The sequence below is a fragment of the Carassius auratus genome, unplaced genomic scaffold, assembly GCF_003368295.1.
Source record: "Carassius auratus strain Wakin unplaced genomic scaffold, ASM336829v1 scaf_tig00005393, whole genome shotgun sequence".
NCBI classification, from domain to species: domain Eukaryota; kingdom Metazoa; phylum Chordata; class Actinopteri; order Cypriniformes; family Cyprinidae; genus Carassius; species Carassius auratus.
The window spans coordinates 122,288-137,368 of NW_020523655.1; the positions used below are offsets into that span (position 1 = coordinate 122,288).

At 42.0% G+C, this 15,081-nt stretch overlaps 1 protein-coding gene across 1 annotated transcript in view; it reads right to left on the minus strand.

Annotated features, from left to right (window-relative positions):
- Positions 1 to 14,806, minus strand: part of LOC113070927 (kelch-like protein 29) — a gene marked incomplete at its 5' end in the record, with an annotated part of 47,218 nt that extends 32,412 nt beyond the window's left edge. The window contains 2 exons of the mRNA XM_026244275.1: positions 175 to 357; positions 14,590 to 14,806. Of these exons, the coding sequence (XP_026100060.1) occupies positions 175 to 357; positions 14,590 to 14,806 (400 nt within the window). The remainder of the gene's footprint in view (positions 1 to 174; positions 358 to 14,589) is intronic.
- Between the last annotated feature and the right edge of the window lie 275 nt (positions 14,807 to 15,081).

The following is a 15,081-nucleotide window of genomic DNA, read 5'->3' on the forward strand; positions in this document are numbered from 1 at the left end:
TTGATTTGTGGGATATTTAACATCATAATTTGACACACAGCCAGTCGTAAAGACAAAGATGAGGAACAGCCATCTTCCTTCCCATCACTCCTCAGAGCGTGAGCTGCTAAATATAAAAGCAGACACCTGCGGGCAGCCACCAAACTGCAAGTGACACACTGTCGGCTTGATTACCTGACAGGTAGATATTATCCCCCGCCGATATGACGGAGAAGAACTCGCGGTTGTAGAAAGGCAGGCTGGCCAGGGGGTACCACTTGTTGTTCTGAGGGTTGAAGCAAGTGACGGCTGTCAGCGAGCGCTGGTTCATACCGATGACCTGCCGCCCCCCCACCAGCACGATCACCTCAGCGACACCTGCGGAGAAACACGCAGAAACAAACACCTTGACATTCACAGAAATAACCTGCTCGAAGCAACACATGGGACCCGATTACACTGAGCTGCTCTGAGGGTTATAATGAGTGACCCGGCAAAACCAGCTGATACGGTCACCGTATTCACACTAGCAGTCAAAAGATTTTTCTTCTTTTGGTTTTTGAAAAAAAGATTTCAAAATAGGGTCAGTGAGGCAGTGAATGCAGTAAAATTGTGAAACATTATTATTTCACAATTAGCATTATTACGATTTAAACTTGCCATTTTCTATGTTAATACATGTTAAAATGTAATTTATTTCTAAGAGTCAAATCTGAATTTTCAGCATCATTCCTCCAGTCTTCAGCGTCACATGATCCTTCAGAAATTATTCTAATATGATGATTTGCTGCTCAAGAAACATTTCTGATTAAAATCAGTGCTGAAAACATTTAAATTGCTTCATAATTTTGTGGAAACCAAATATATAAGGGGATTAAAGAGCTCAACAGAAATCCTTTGTAACATTACAAATGTAATTACTGTCACTTTTGAACAATTTAAAAGGTCAGTTCACATTAATTACTCACCTTCACGATGTTCTAAACCCTCTTCATAACACAAATTAAGATATTTTTATGAATTCCAAGAGCTCTCAATTCAATTCAGTTCAAGTTTATTTGTATAGCGCTTGTTACGATACAAATCATTGCAAAGCAATTTTACAGAAAATTACGTTTCTACAATATTTAGAAGTAGCTTATAAGTGGTGATCAGGAATTTTCTGAAAAATTAATACAAGATGTAGTCAACCAGACGATGAACACTATTAACAGCAATTATTATGTGATTGCATAGTAAGTAGCAATATTTGTTAGTTCTGTTTGTTGATTCAGGGTTAGCATCATCTGGGGTCCTCTGAGGGTCAGCATCATCTCTTCTCAGGTGTTCTGGATCCAGACTGGAGCTTGTGTAAATCCTAGTTATTAACTGCGTGGAAAAACAGTATGTCCAGCTATAGACATAGTGGCATGCACTTTATGCATGCAAAAATTTTGTTTCAACAATTCATCTCCTCCGCTAGGGACATTTTGGAGAATATTCACTAAACGTGAACAGTGTTTGCTGTTCTGTGTCAGCTGCGCCATGCAGATATGTTTTCTATGTTTTATGTATGCTTTGATTCGAACGAAAACAACGTATCCGCGTGGCGCAGCTGACACAGAATAGCATACGTTGTTCATGATTAGTGGATATTCTCCAAAATGGCGGTTGAACCCCTGATGTCACATGGATTACTTTACAGATCTCCTTTCTATGTTTCTGGACTAGATCATGTAAGGATCCTTGCTATCTATGGGAGGGTTAGAAAGCATTATTTCTTAATTTGTGTTGTGAAGATGAAAGGAGGTCTTACGGGTTTGGAACGAGGGTGAAATATTATTGACATTATTTTACTTTTGGGGCAGAGTAACCTTTTAATTCGTCTTTGCTGAAATAAAGTAATACTTTTTCCTCTTTGATTTATATAAATGTTACTTACCCCAAACTTATTGCAGTGTATCAGTTTCCACAAAAATATGGAACAGGACAACTGTTTTCAACATTAATAATAATTCTTGAACAGCAAAACAGCATATTAAAATGATTTCTGAAGGATCATGTGACACTGAAGACTGGAGTAAAATATGCTGAAAATACAGCTTATATTCAGATAGAACACAGATAATTGTAATAATAGTAAACAATAATACTGCTTTTGCTGTATTTTTCAGGAAGACTCAAGACTCAAAAACATTAAATTACACTTTTGACCGGTACTGTATGTGCAAGGGTTTATCAGCAAACAGAAGTGAACCGCATACTTTTTGACATGAAAGTTCAACAACCAAACAACGCATTTAACAGAGCAGTCTTTGTTCAGAGCAAAATTATCTACAAACAGAAGCTGTTTTCTGATCAATTATGAATGAGTTTTCCTCTGTACAGTGAATGAAGTCTCTACGCTGACTGCTTATGCCACATCACAGGCCTTTCATTCTGTAATTCATTTTATTCTGACACAGAAACACAAAGAAGATAAAAGAATATGGGAAAAGGAATATCACAAGGAGGCAGTGAGAAACATTTCATAAGAAAAAGCCACATAACAAGGGAAAAATAATAGCCTCCGAGTCAAAAACATGACAATTTTGAGGATATGACAAATTAGGCATAATGACAGAATGACAGAAAAGATCCAGAGCGCTATCAGCACAGTTTGCCCTGACAATATAGTATATGTATAGTATAGTATATATATATAGTATATTTTTATTTAAAGAAAAGTACAGACTCACTGGCATGTAAAAGGCTTCAGGCAACATTATTCTGTACTAGCTGACAGTACCAACACGATCCTATCATCTGAATTAAAATTCATGACATATATCGTCTTTAAAAATGTATAAATAAAAGAAACAGTGGATCGTGCTAGAAAGGGTCAGGCTTCTGTAACGGCAGACAATTAAAAGTCATTGTTCACTTCTTTAAAAAAAAAAAAAAGAGTGAAATACTCTTTCCTCTGATTTCAAGGAATCCTGAAATACACAAGTGCCTCATCTCTGGAGACTTTTATTTTCTCTGTGTATTTTTTTTCAATACAGTGATTCAATAAAATAAACAAAGACTCACACTGTATAAATCTCACTGGGGAGATACAGCAACAATAAATAGCAGCTGCTGATAATGTCATTTATTTCAGTGTGTCTGGCTGTTTTATTACCAGATTTCCGAAAGGAATTAAATGGACACGAACAAAAGACTATCCTAAATGCAATTTGAATGCAAGCACTTAATGCACATATATTATGTGCATAAAAATGTTTTTGTAACATTTATACATGCATATTTTTGTATTTCTATATCACAGTATACACATATTTTATGTTGACAAAAATGTTTATTTCAGATGCTATTAATAGCTCGCTCGCTCGCGATAAATAGTTTGACAGCAGTAATATATAGTTATGTCTGACTTGACTCTTGGTAATGTATTTTGACCTGCCCCCAAAACATGACTATCTAGTACGTCATGGAACGTTCTGCTACGCCCTCCTCTGGCGGTATCAGATCCCTCTCTCCTGAATATTAGGACTGCATTTCCCAGTGTCCCTCTCCCCAATCATCCCCGTCTAACCCTGCTTAATTATCTTGATTACCTTCTAGTATTTTCACCTGCACCTTGTGTTCTCCCCTTTATATTGACTGCTATTCCCTTTTATATTTTGTGAAGTTTTGATTTACCCCTGGTCTGTATTGTTAGTATCTCTGATCGTTGTTACCCTATTTAGGAGTTTATCTAAGTTCTCTACGAACGTCTGCTTAAGTTCCTTTTCATTGCCAGCCTGAGTTTATGTCAGCTGTTCTCTGCTTACTCACCTGTATTAATAAACTGCTGCAGATGGATCTAACTGACTCCGCCGTTTCATCACAGAAAACTTCACACACTCAAGATCCAGCAGAGTTTCGTCACCTCGCCAATGAGGTTTCATCCCAGGCAGCGGTGCCCGCTTCACATCAGCGGCAGCTGGTAAAACTAACCTCGCTCACAGAGGAACTTGTCAGATCTGTTCAGGCACTAACCCCGCAGATTGCAGCGGTTAATCAGGCCGCAGCACCCACCGCACCTGTCCCTCCGCTGCCAGTCGTGAGTACGATCTCAAACAATCCAAGATTATCCCTGCCTGAAAAGTATGACGGTTCACCCTCCACTTGCAAGGGATTTTTGTTGCAGTGCGAGCTCTATCTAAGCCAGCAGGCTCCAGAACATCGCACCGATGAGGGCCGCATCTTTCTCATCTGCACCCTGCTTACGGGAAAAGCACTGGAGTGGGCAACGGCACTATGGTCAGGAGGTCAGCTTACGTCTATTTCCTATGATGCTTTTGTCACCCTATTCAGGGAGGTGTTTGAGCACCCAGCTGGAGGAAAGGATCCAGGGGAACTGTTACTCGCCCTGCGGCAAGGGAATTCCACTGCAGCGGATTACACTCTCTCCTTTCGTACGCTCGCCGCTCAGACCGGCTGGGGGGAGGATCCTCTCAAACTACTGTATCGGAAGGGGTTGAATACGGAGCTGCAGGGGGAACTTGCTTGTCGTGATGATGGAAAGACTCTCAGTCAGATCATGGAACTTGCCATCCGGCTCGATCATCTCATCCGGGCTCGCCGCACTCCAGTCAGGACCAGCCTGAATTTCAACCCGGTATGCACCTCAGAGCCCGAGCCCATGCAGATTGGATACACCCAGCTCTCCGAGGCGGAACGTGAGAGGAGAAGGCGCAATCGTTTATGCATGTACTGCGGTCTGGCTGGTCATTTCAGGGCTTCCTGCCCGGTGAAACCCACTTCTCGGAACCCCGCTGCGGTGAGTCCACGTTCACTCTCTTCCCAAGCTCTCATTGTGGCAATTTCGTTAATTATTAATGGGCAGGTTATAAAATCGAGGGCTTTTATAGACTCGGGAGCTGCTGGAAATTTTATTGACGCAACCTTTGCAAGAACTCATAAAATCTCTCTCCGCTCTTGTGAACCCTCTGTGATAGTGACAGCTTTGGACGGGCGCCCCCTGGGGACAGGGGAGCGCCAGTACATCACACCACCTCTCACCCTCAGCATCGGCTCGCAACATAGGGAGACCATCCAATTCTACACTATTCATTCACCACTTCATCCTATGATTCTGGGGTTTCCGTGGCTGGAGAGACACAACCCGCAAATTTCCTGGTCTGAGAGGAGGATTACCCAGTGGTCTTCGTCGTGTCTGAATAAATGCATGCCCGCTGTCCAGGGTCCTGAATTGAGTGCCAGCCCCTCCGTGGACGTTAATCTACAGGAAATCCCCGCTGTTTACCATGACCTTGCCCAAGCATTCAGCGAGCGGGAAGCCTCACACTTACCTCCCCATCGTGCTGTTGACTGTGCTATTGAGCTCCTGCCGGGTACCATGCCACCACGCGGTCGTGTATACCCCCTATCTCAGCCAGAGACCGAGGCCATGAATTTGTATATAGAGGAACAGCTTGCCAAAGGCTTCATTACCCCCTCAACATCTCCTGCTTCTGCCGGTTTCTTTTTTGTCAAGAAGAAGGATGGGGGTCTCCGACCGTGCATAGACTATCGGGGTCTCAACGAGATAACTGTCAAATACCGGTATCCTCTTCCTCTGGTCCCAGCTGCTCTTGAAATGCTCCGCACGGCCCGATATTTCACAAAGCTCGACCTACGAAATGCTTACAACCTTATTCGTATTCGGGAGGGTGATGAGTGGAAGACGGCGTTTTCAACAACCACCGGCCATTATCAATATCGGGTCATGCCGTTCGGCCTTTCCAACAGTCCTTCAGTTTTTCAAGCGTTTGTCAACGAGATCTTCAGAGACCTGCTCAATCGGAGTGTAATTGTGTAAATTGACGACATCCTGATTTATTCAGACAACCTTGAAACGCACGTTCAGGATGTGCGAGCTGTTCTCAAACGCCTCATCGAGCACCAGTTGTATGCCAAGATACAGAAGTGCGAATTTCATCAGACGCGGATCTCGTTCTTGGGTTACATCATCAGCGCAGACGGAGTTGTGATGGATGACAAAAAGGTACAAGCTGTGGTTAACTGGCCTCGTCCCACGTCAGTAAAAGAGCTTCAGCGCTTCTTGGGCTTCGCAAACTTTTACCGCCGATTCATTCGAAATTTCAGCATGATTGTGGCTCCTCTCACTTCTTTACTCCAAGGAGGAGGAGGACGTTTCCGCTGGTCATCGGAATGCACTGCGGCATTTGAGAGTTTAAAGAAGAGATTCACCACATCACCCATTCTCCATCACCCAGATCCTGAGAGAGAGTTTATTGTGGAAGTGGATGCTTCTAACACGGGCGTGGGTGCCATTCTGTCACAACGTCATGGTAGTCCAGCTAAAATGTACCCCTGCGCATTTTATTCCCGTAAACTCAATGCAGCCGAGCGCAACTATGATGTGGGCGATCGAGAACTTCTGGCGATGAAGGCTGCCTTTGAAGAGTGGAGGCACTGGCTGGAGGGGGCGTGTCATCCTTTCACTGTGCTTACGGACCACAGAAATCTGGAGTATCTCAAATCCGCCAAATGTCTGAATGCTCGCCAGGCGCGCTGGTCTCTCTTCTTCTCCCGATTTAATTTCAGAGTCACTTTCAGACCAGGTTCTAAGAACGGCAAGGCGGATGCTCTCTCACGCCAGTTCGACAGTAAGGACGAGTGTTCTGAACCAGTTCCCATTCTGCCCTCATCTCTCATTGTCGCACCAGTACAGTGGGATCTAATCACGGAGGTTTCTACAGCTCAGCAGAAACAGCCCGTACCACCGGAATGTCCGGGGGACCGCCTCTTTGTTCCTCCCGAGCTCCGCGACCGTGTCCTCCAATGGGTTCACTGCACTCCCAGCGCGGGGCATCCAGGTATCACGGCCACCACTCAGCTAGTCTCCAATCGCTTCTGGTGGCCTTCCCTTCGAACTGACGTGATCAAGTTTGTTCATCAGTGTTCCACCTGTAACATGGTCAAGTCTTCTCACCTGAAACCAGCTGGTCTCTTACAGCCTCTGCCGGTACCGCAACGCCCTTGGTCCCATATCGCCGTGGATTTTGTCACGGACCTTCCTCAGTCCCAGGGTTTCAACACCATCCTCTCGGTAATAGACCGGTTTTCAAAATCATGCCGTTTCATCCCTTTGTCTGGTCTTCCCACAGCCTTAAAGACCGCCGAGGCCCTCCTCAATTATGTGTTTCGGCTTTTTGGCCTTCCTGAGGACATTGTAACTGACCGAGGCCCTCAGTTTACTTCTCGTGTATGGAGGGAACTATGCTCAAAGCTCAATATTAACGTAAGCCTCACCTCGGGCTACCATCCTCAGGCCAACGGGCAGGTTGAGAGGTTGAATCAGGACCTAACTCGTTTCCTACGGACCTATTGCCATCAAAATCAGCAGGAGTGGAGTCGTTTCCTTGTATGGGCTGAATACGCGCAGAATTCGTTAGTTAAGCACGCCACTGGACTGACACCGTTTCAGTGTGTCCTGGGATTTCAGCCTCCGCTCTTCCCGTGGGCGGGCGAGCCCTCCGATCTCCCGGCGGTAGATTCCTGGCTTCGGCGCAGCGAGACCACTTGGGATGCTGCTCATGTGCATTTACAGCGGGCCATTCGCAAATATCAGCACTACGCGGATCGCAGGCGAAGCGGGGGTCCCCGGTACCGTCCCGGGCAGTGGGTGTGGCTTTCAGCCCGAGATCTCCGTCTCAAACTACCCAGCAAGAAATTATCCCCTCGCTTCATTGGTCCTTTCAAGATTCTGCGCCAGATCACCCCGGTCTCATTTAGGTTGGCTCTTCCCTCTCATTACAAAATCTCACCTACCTTTCATGTGTCTCTTTTCAGACCCGCAGTCACCCCCAGGAGAGAGGAGGGTCAGGAGGGGAACACACAGGTGCAGAATCCTCCCATTGAGGTTGGCGGTGCGGAGGCCTACCGGGTGCGAGCAGTACTGGACTCCAGACGACGTGGTGGGGCTTTACAGTACCTTATTGACTGGGAGGGGTACGGTCCAGAGGAACGGTCCTGGGTCAGGTCGCAGGACATTCTGGACCCCTCTCTACTTACCAGCTTTCATCGTGACCATCCTGACCGACCTGCTCCCAGACCCCGAGGAAGACCCCACCGACGTTCTGGTCCTCGCTTCCGGAGCCGCTCGCAGAGGAGGGGCTATGTCATGGAACGTTCTGCTACGCCCTCCTCTGGCGGTATCAGATCCCTCTCTCCTGAATATTAGGACTGCATTTCCCAGTGTCCCTCTCCCCAATCATCCCCGTCTAACCCTGCTTAATTATCTTGATTACCTTCTAGTATTTTCACCTGCACCTTGTGTTCTCCCCTTTATATTGACTGCTATTCCCTTTTATATTTTGTGAAGTTTTGATTTACCCCTGGTCTGTATTGTTAGTATCTCTGATCGTTGTTACCCTATTTAGGAGTTTATCTAAGTTCTCTACGAACGTCTGCTTAAGTTCCTTTTCATTGCCAGCCTGAGTTTATGTCAGCTGTTCTCTGCTTACTCACCTGTATTAATAAACTGCTGCAGATGGATCTAACTGACTCCGCCGTTTCATCACATAGTAGTCTAAGTCTTTGGCTCTTTTAATTGTGATGATTTTGGATCACATTTAACAAAAACCCACCAATTTATTATCTCAACAAATTAGAATATGATGACATGCCAATCAACTAATTAACTCAAAACACCTGCAAAGGTTTCCTGAGCCTTCAAAATGGTCTCTGACAATCATTGACACCCTTTCACAAGGAGTGTAAGTCACAAAAATTAATTGCCAATAAGCTGGCTGTTCAGAGAGTGCTGTATCCAAGCATGTTAACAGAGAGTTGATCGGAATGAAAAAGTGTGGAAGAAAAAGATGCACAACCAACCGAGAGAACCGCAGCCTTATGAGGATTGTCAAGTAAAATCAATTCAAGAATTTGAGTGAACTTCAGAAGGAATGGACTGAGGCTGGGGTCAAGGCATCAATAGACACCACACACAGACGTGTCAAGGAATTTGGCTACAATTGTGGTATTCCTCTTGTTAAGCCACTCCTGAACCACAGGCAACATCAGAGGCATCTTAGCTGGGCTACGGAGAAGAAGAAATGGACTGTTGCCATTGGTCTAAAGACCTTTTTTCAGATGATAGCAAGTTTTGTATTTCTTTTGGAAACCAAGGTCCATGAGTCTGGAGGAAGGGTGGAGAAGCAAATAGCCCAAATTGCTTGAAGCCCAGTGTTAAGTTTCCACAGTCTGGGATGATTTGGGGTGCAATGTCATCTGCTGGTGTTGGTCCATTGTGTTTTTTGAAAACCAAAGTCACTGCACCTGTTTACCAAGAAATCTTGGGGCACTTTATGCTTCCTTCTGCTGACCAGCTTTTAATTTTCCAGCAGAATTTGGCACCTGCCCACATTGCCGAAAGCACCAGAAGTTGGTTAAATGACCATGGTGTTGGTGTGCTTGACTGGCCAGCAAACTCACCAGACCTGAACCCCAGAGAGAATCTATGGGCTATTGTCAAGAGAAAAATTGGAAACAAGAGTCAAACAGATGGGCTTCCATACCACCTCAGCAGTGTCACAAACTGATCACCTCCGTGCCACGCTGAATTGAGGCAGAAATTAAAGCAAAAGGAGCCCCTACCAAGTATTGAGTACATGTACAGTAGATGAACATACTTTCCAGAAGGACAACAATTGACTAAATGTTGTTGTTTTTTAAATTAGTTTCATGAAGTATTCTAATTTGATGAGACAGTGAATTGGTGGGTTTTTGTTAAATATGAGCAAAAATCACTACAATTAAAAGAACCAAAGACTTACTACTTCAGTCTGTGTGCATTGAATTTATTTAATACACGAGTATCAAAATTTGAGTTGAATTACTGAAATAAATGAACTTTTCCTCGACATTCTAATTTATTGAGAAGCACCTGTATATATATATATATATATATATATATATATATATATATATATATATATATATATATATATATATGCACACACACACACATTATATATATACATATATATATATATATATATATATATATATATATATGTGTATATATATATATTTATTTATATATATATATATATATATATATATATATATATATATATATACTTTTTTATATATTTTATACAAATATATCTTCAATTTAAGAGAAAATAGTTTAATTTTAACTAAATGTGTAGCTAAAAATACAACTACATAAATACATAATTTGCTATTGCTAAAATACTTTTTTTTAAATATAATTTCTATTGTATGTATTTTATCAAGCAGACATCTCTTTTTTAATAAATTAGCTTTCTGCAGGCTGTAAAAGAACCAAGCAATGACTGTAGTGAATGCGGCAGAATCCATAACAACCCTCATTTGCATAGAAAGGAGACATATTTGTGCTGAAAATAATGACAATAACAATTTAAATACTCATGACACAGCTCGAATAAGATGCATGTGCCCTGAAACATGCACGCTGTGACGCAACCAGCGGCATGATATTCCTGCTCAAGCTCGGGTTCACAGGCGTTTACAGAGAAGCAAAAAAAATGTGATTGGCACAGATATCTGCTAGTGTGCCAGCTCTTTCAGTCGCACGACTGCAGATTGTGTTCCCACTTCACACCAGTACAGCTTCCTGTTATGAGAGCCCCCCCCCCCCCCCTTTTACCCACAAACAAAACCCTGTTCCCACAAAACCTCACTACATTACACCAGCAGCATCAATCAAATGCCACACGACAGCTCTGCTCATATTCCACCATCAACCGCATCACAACGTCCTCCAGCAGGTGCCTGACTGACTTCAGCAACACTTCTGCTTATATGCGAGTGTAAAAAAGCCCTGACGATTAGTGTTACCCTTTCATATTTTAATTTTCAATGAAGCCATATTTTATTACCACGATTTGAAAAACTCAGGGTAATCAGTAAGCAACAGTCTTAAGCATTTGCAGTATGCAGGTTTCGTTTTTCAAGAAATAATGACTAAAAACCATGCTAAGAGAGAAATTACAGTATATGAAAAATGTGTAAATGAAGTAATTCTACGAATGCATAAGGGGGAACCCACAGACTTCAGAAAAGTTTCAGTGGCATTTTTTTTTTACTTTTCTACAGTATGTGTAATGTCTAATAAAGTAGTCTTTACAGCGGTTACTGTGGAAACCGCTTCATTCCTGCTGTTCCAGATGCGCCACCTGCTGTCAGACAGTTGATTTACATGTTATTCAGTCCATCTGTTGTTTTTGTTCAGATCAGTGTGAAAATTGGACCAACTTTTTGGTAAAACAGGCTAATGTGCAATTGACCCTTGCAAAAACCTGCCCTCCTTAGTTACTGTTGCTATGTCCAACAAGCCATGCTGCTTCTCACTCAACACATCATGTTCTCATGAGGTAAAAAATAATGAATCATTTTGGTCACTATAATCATAGTATGAAATTTAGGCAACACTTTAGTTTAGGGAACAGTATTCAGTATTAACTAGCTGTTTGTTAGCAAACATATTACTAGCCTATTGGCTGTTTATTAGTATTTATAAAGCATATATTAATGCATGATCATATTCTAGATCTTTTAAAACTATCCCACTCTTAAACATAATTTACTACAAATAAATAGCAAATTAGGATTAGTCTATTGAGGGAAAACTCAATGGTTTTCCTAATCTAAAGTGCTACCAAAATTTACAAGAGCGCCTCTCTTATCTCGTGTTAATGCAGCATGGCTGGGATCAGGACCCGGGGTCTGTGCCCTTCTGCCATCCTCATGATCTCCTGTGGAGCGCGGGACCCCGCTGCGCTCGGCTCCTTCCCGCTGACTGTGGCATTAGAGACTCGCGGCAGGTGTTCTGCCAAAGATCGCCCCACCTCTGCCCCGCTCCAAATCACAGCAATGGATTATGACATGAAAAGAATTCAAGGGGCTTTCTGGATTTAGATTTTCCCCCAAACCATCTAACAACAGGTTTGGGAGCATAAAACAATAGAGTAAGAGAGAAAACGCACTTTCAAAAATAATTAGAAAAGAGACTTTGTAGCATTTAAAAATCAGCATGAAATGAATACGGAGTCTATTTAATTTAGAAAATAAACATGATCCCTGATTTAAAAAATAAATAAATATAAACTTTCTTCAAAATTCAATTTCTCACCTGTAAAATGGCCTGTAAAATCCCTAAAGGATAAAATGAAGCCACATTTGACATTTTCTTTAATGTTTTTTTTTAACCAAAACCCTAAAATGCTCACTAAAACTGCATATATTTGATCAAAATATGATAAAAATTATATATTGTGAAATATTATAACAAATTAAAATAGCATAATTACAATATGCAATTTATTTCTGTGCATTTTCAGTCTTCAGTGCACAAACAGTAATTGCAGCTTCCAAACTCTTGAGAAATTTATTTTGTATTATGTGAGAAAAATAGGCTGTGAATGTTTTCAAGTTTTCCTTCACAGGAAAGTTTAGTATGCTAATTACCACAGAAAATAATTCAACTGACAAAAGACTTGTGTTCACAGTAAATGCACTAATAATGGAAAGTGTCAGCGCTGGAAATAAACATTTAAAATATGCAACAGTCACACTGTTTCACAATTATAATTGCCACATTTATAAACTACATGTTAAAGCATGACAATAACCAGTCTTTTACAGTATGTCATGTCATGACCAAACAACAAATTAAACCTGGTTCTTTCCACTTGGATGGATGCTGCTGACATAAACCTCCATCCACCTAGAAAAGCAAGCTCTTTAAAGGTGAAGTGTTTATTCTTTCCATGTTAAAAGACTTTTTCCATGCCAAAAACTTTCTGCATGTTAAAACAGCCTCGCTGCTGAATACATTACATTTAAAATGGCAAAAGGTCACGCTGTTAGAAACACTTAAAGTTAAAAATACGTTCTTGTATGCTGACCTACATAATAAGACATTCAACACATTTTTGGACTCCACTGAAAGGTGTAAAAACGGTGGCACTTTCAAAAAGAACAGTGCTATTCAAAAGCAACAACAAAAGATGAATCAAAACAGATTTCCATTTCTGACTCTCTTTATATAATGACTTTATATAATAATAAATGTAGAGAGTGTTAAAGCCCTGCGGTTGGCAGTGAACTGGGTCGTTGGGTGTGATAATTTCAGCGCAGCTTGTCTTAAGTACACACAGGTGAAATTTACCCACTGGCTAAAGCTCAGTAAAAAGAGGCGCAGGTGCACTGATAGCCACGGCTGATGCTTGCTTTGGCAACTCTCTGACAGCACTGTGGCTCTAATCCAGATGCTCTGTCACACCGCATCAGGATGGATTTCTATCCAATACACTGCTGCCGCTTCTGTATCTGTGCACTGCATTGTTATAAAACAGTCCTGGCTGCTGATTGGTCAAAACAATATAGCATGCAAAGGGAGCCATAGTGCACAGCATACACAAAGACCAACTACTAACCAGAGTGTACAAGTCATGACCACATCTAATAAAATTTGCCGAGTTAAATAAAGGAATAGTTCACCCAAAAGTGAAGATACCTTAGTTTACTACATCCTCAGGCCATCCAAGATTCAGAGGAGATTTGGAGAAATTCAGCATTCCTTCACTTGCTTACCAATGGATCCTATGCAGTGAATGGGTGCCGTCAAAATGAGAGTCCTACCAGCTGATAAAATCATCACAATACTCCACAAAAGTCCATCAATCAATGTATCGTGAAGCCAAAAGCTGTGTGCTCTTAAATGTTTCCTTTCTCTTTGGAGTTTTGGAGCTTTGCAAAAATCAACGCGTTTCAGAAAGGCGGGGGCTAGAGGAGCAACAATAATGTACATTATGTGAAAAATAATGTTTTCTTTTTTTTTTTTTTACCTTAAACCGCATAAACACATTGCATTACACCCAATACACAACATAACTGTTCTTTTTAGCAACGTCATATGACCCCTCTAAGAAACAAATCCATCATTATGTCCATAGTCCATAATATTGCATTCTCCAGTTAAAAAAATCAGGAGTGAAATATAAGCTCCATTTACAATTGAACACAGTCCAAAATTATGATTAAGACAGCATCACCGATTATAACCACTCGCCACTCACGTCTAGTGTAGACACAGTGAAATACTGGTTTTGCTTTGTTTTACAGAACTAATCAGTGCCTGGTTTGTGTACGTATGTGTGGGCGGAGCTATCAAAATAGGGGCAAGACCCTTTTTAAGTTGGGGCATGTTTGCTTTGGTGATTTCAAATGTCAACAATGGCTACCAGAAATTGCTTACCCCAACGATACTGATGGATTTGTTTCTCACGAACACACATATTTTGGCTTCACAATACATTGTGATGGACTGGTGTGGTGTTGATTACTTGTGGATTTATTATGATGTTTTTATCAGCTGTTTATTAACTCTCAATCTTACGGCACCCATTCACTGCAGAGTTCTCACCATTGGTGAGCAAGTGATGGAATGCTGAATTTCTCCAAATCTGTTCCCATGAAGAAACAAATTCACAGCAATGCAGCTCAGAGCAGCACCAGTGTGTCTGATGTTCACCACACGGATCATACTAATCTTGAAGAGACTATAAGCCATGCTGAACAATGTACCGGCAGACAGTCGCGGGCGAGTTCTGGGCGTCTGCATCTCTTGGCGGGCGTGTGGCAGCATGTGGTAGCGCTTGGCTTCATTCACCAGGTCCCTGCAGGCCTCTGAAGATTTGATCAGCTCCTCGTTGTCCACCACATTCAGCAGGTAGCTGGGATGGATGAACGGAAGCCGTACCACCGCCAACAGCTCAGACACATGCTGGATACAGGACAGCAAGGAAACAGAGGACAGAAAGAAAGAAGTGAGTGGGAAGAGAGAAAGACAGAAAAATGTGAGTTAGCTTTGTGCATTACACTCACTTAATTGCGGTAAATTGCCATTATGGATGGCCTCAGGCCTTAATGCATTATTATTTTTAACGACTAAAGAAAAAATTAATCTCGGGATAATTAAGATTCAAAAATTCACAAATTTGTTATGATGTATCGTGTTTACAAATTAGCTTCCTAGAAAAAAAAAAAAACAGTCTTCCAACAAAGATCCAAGGGATG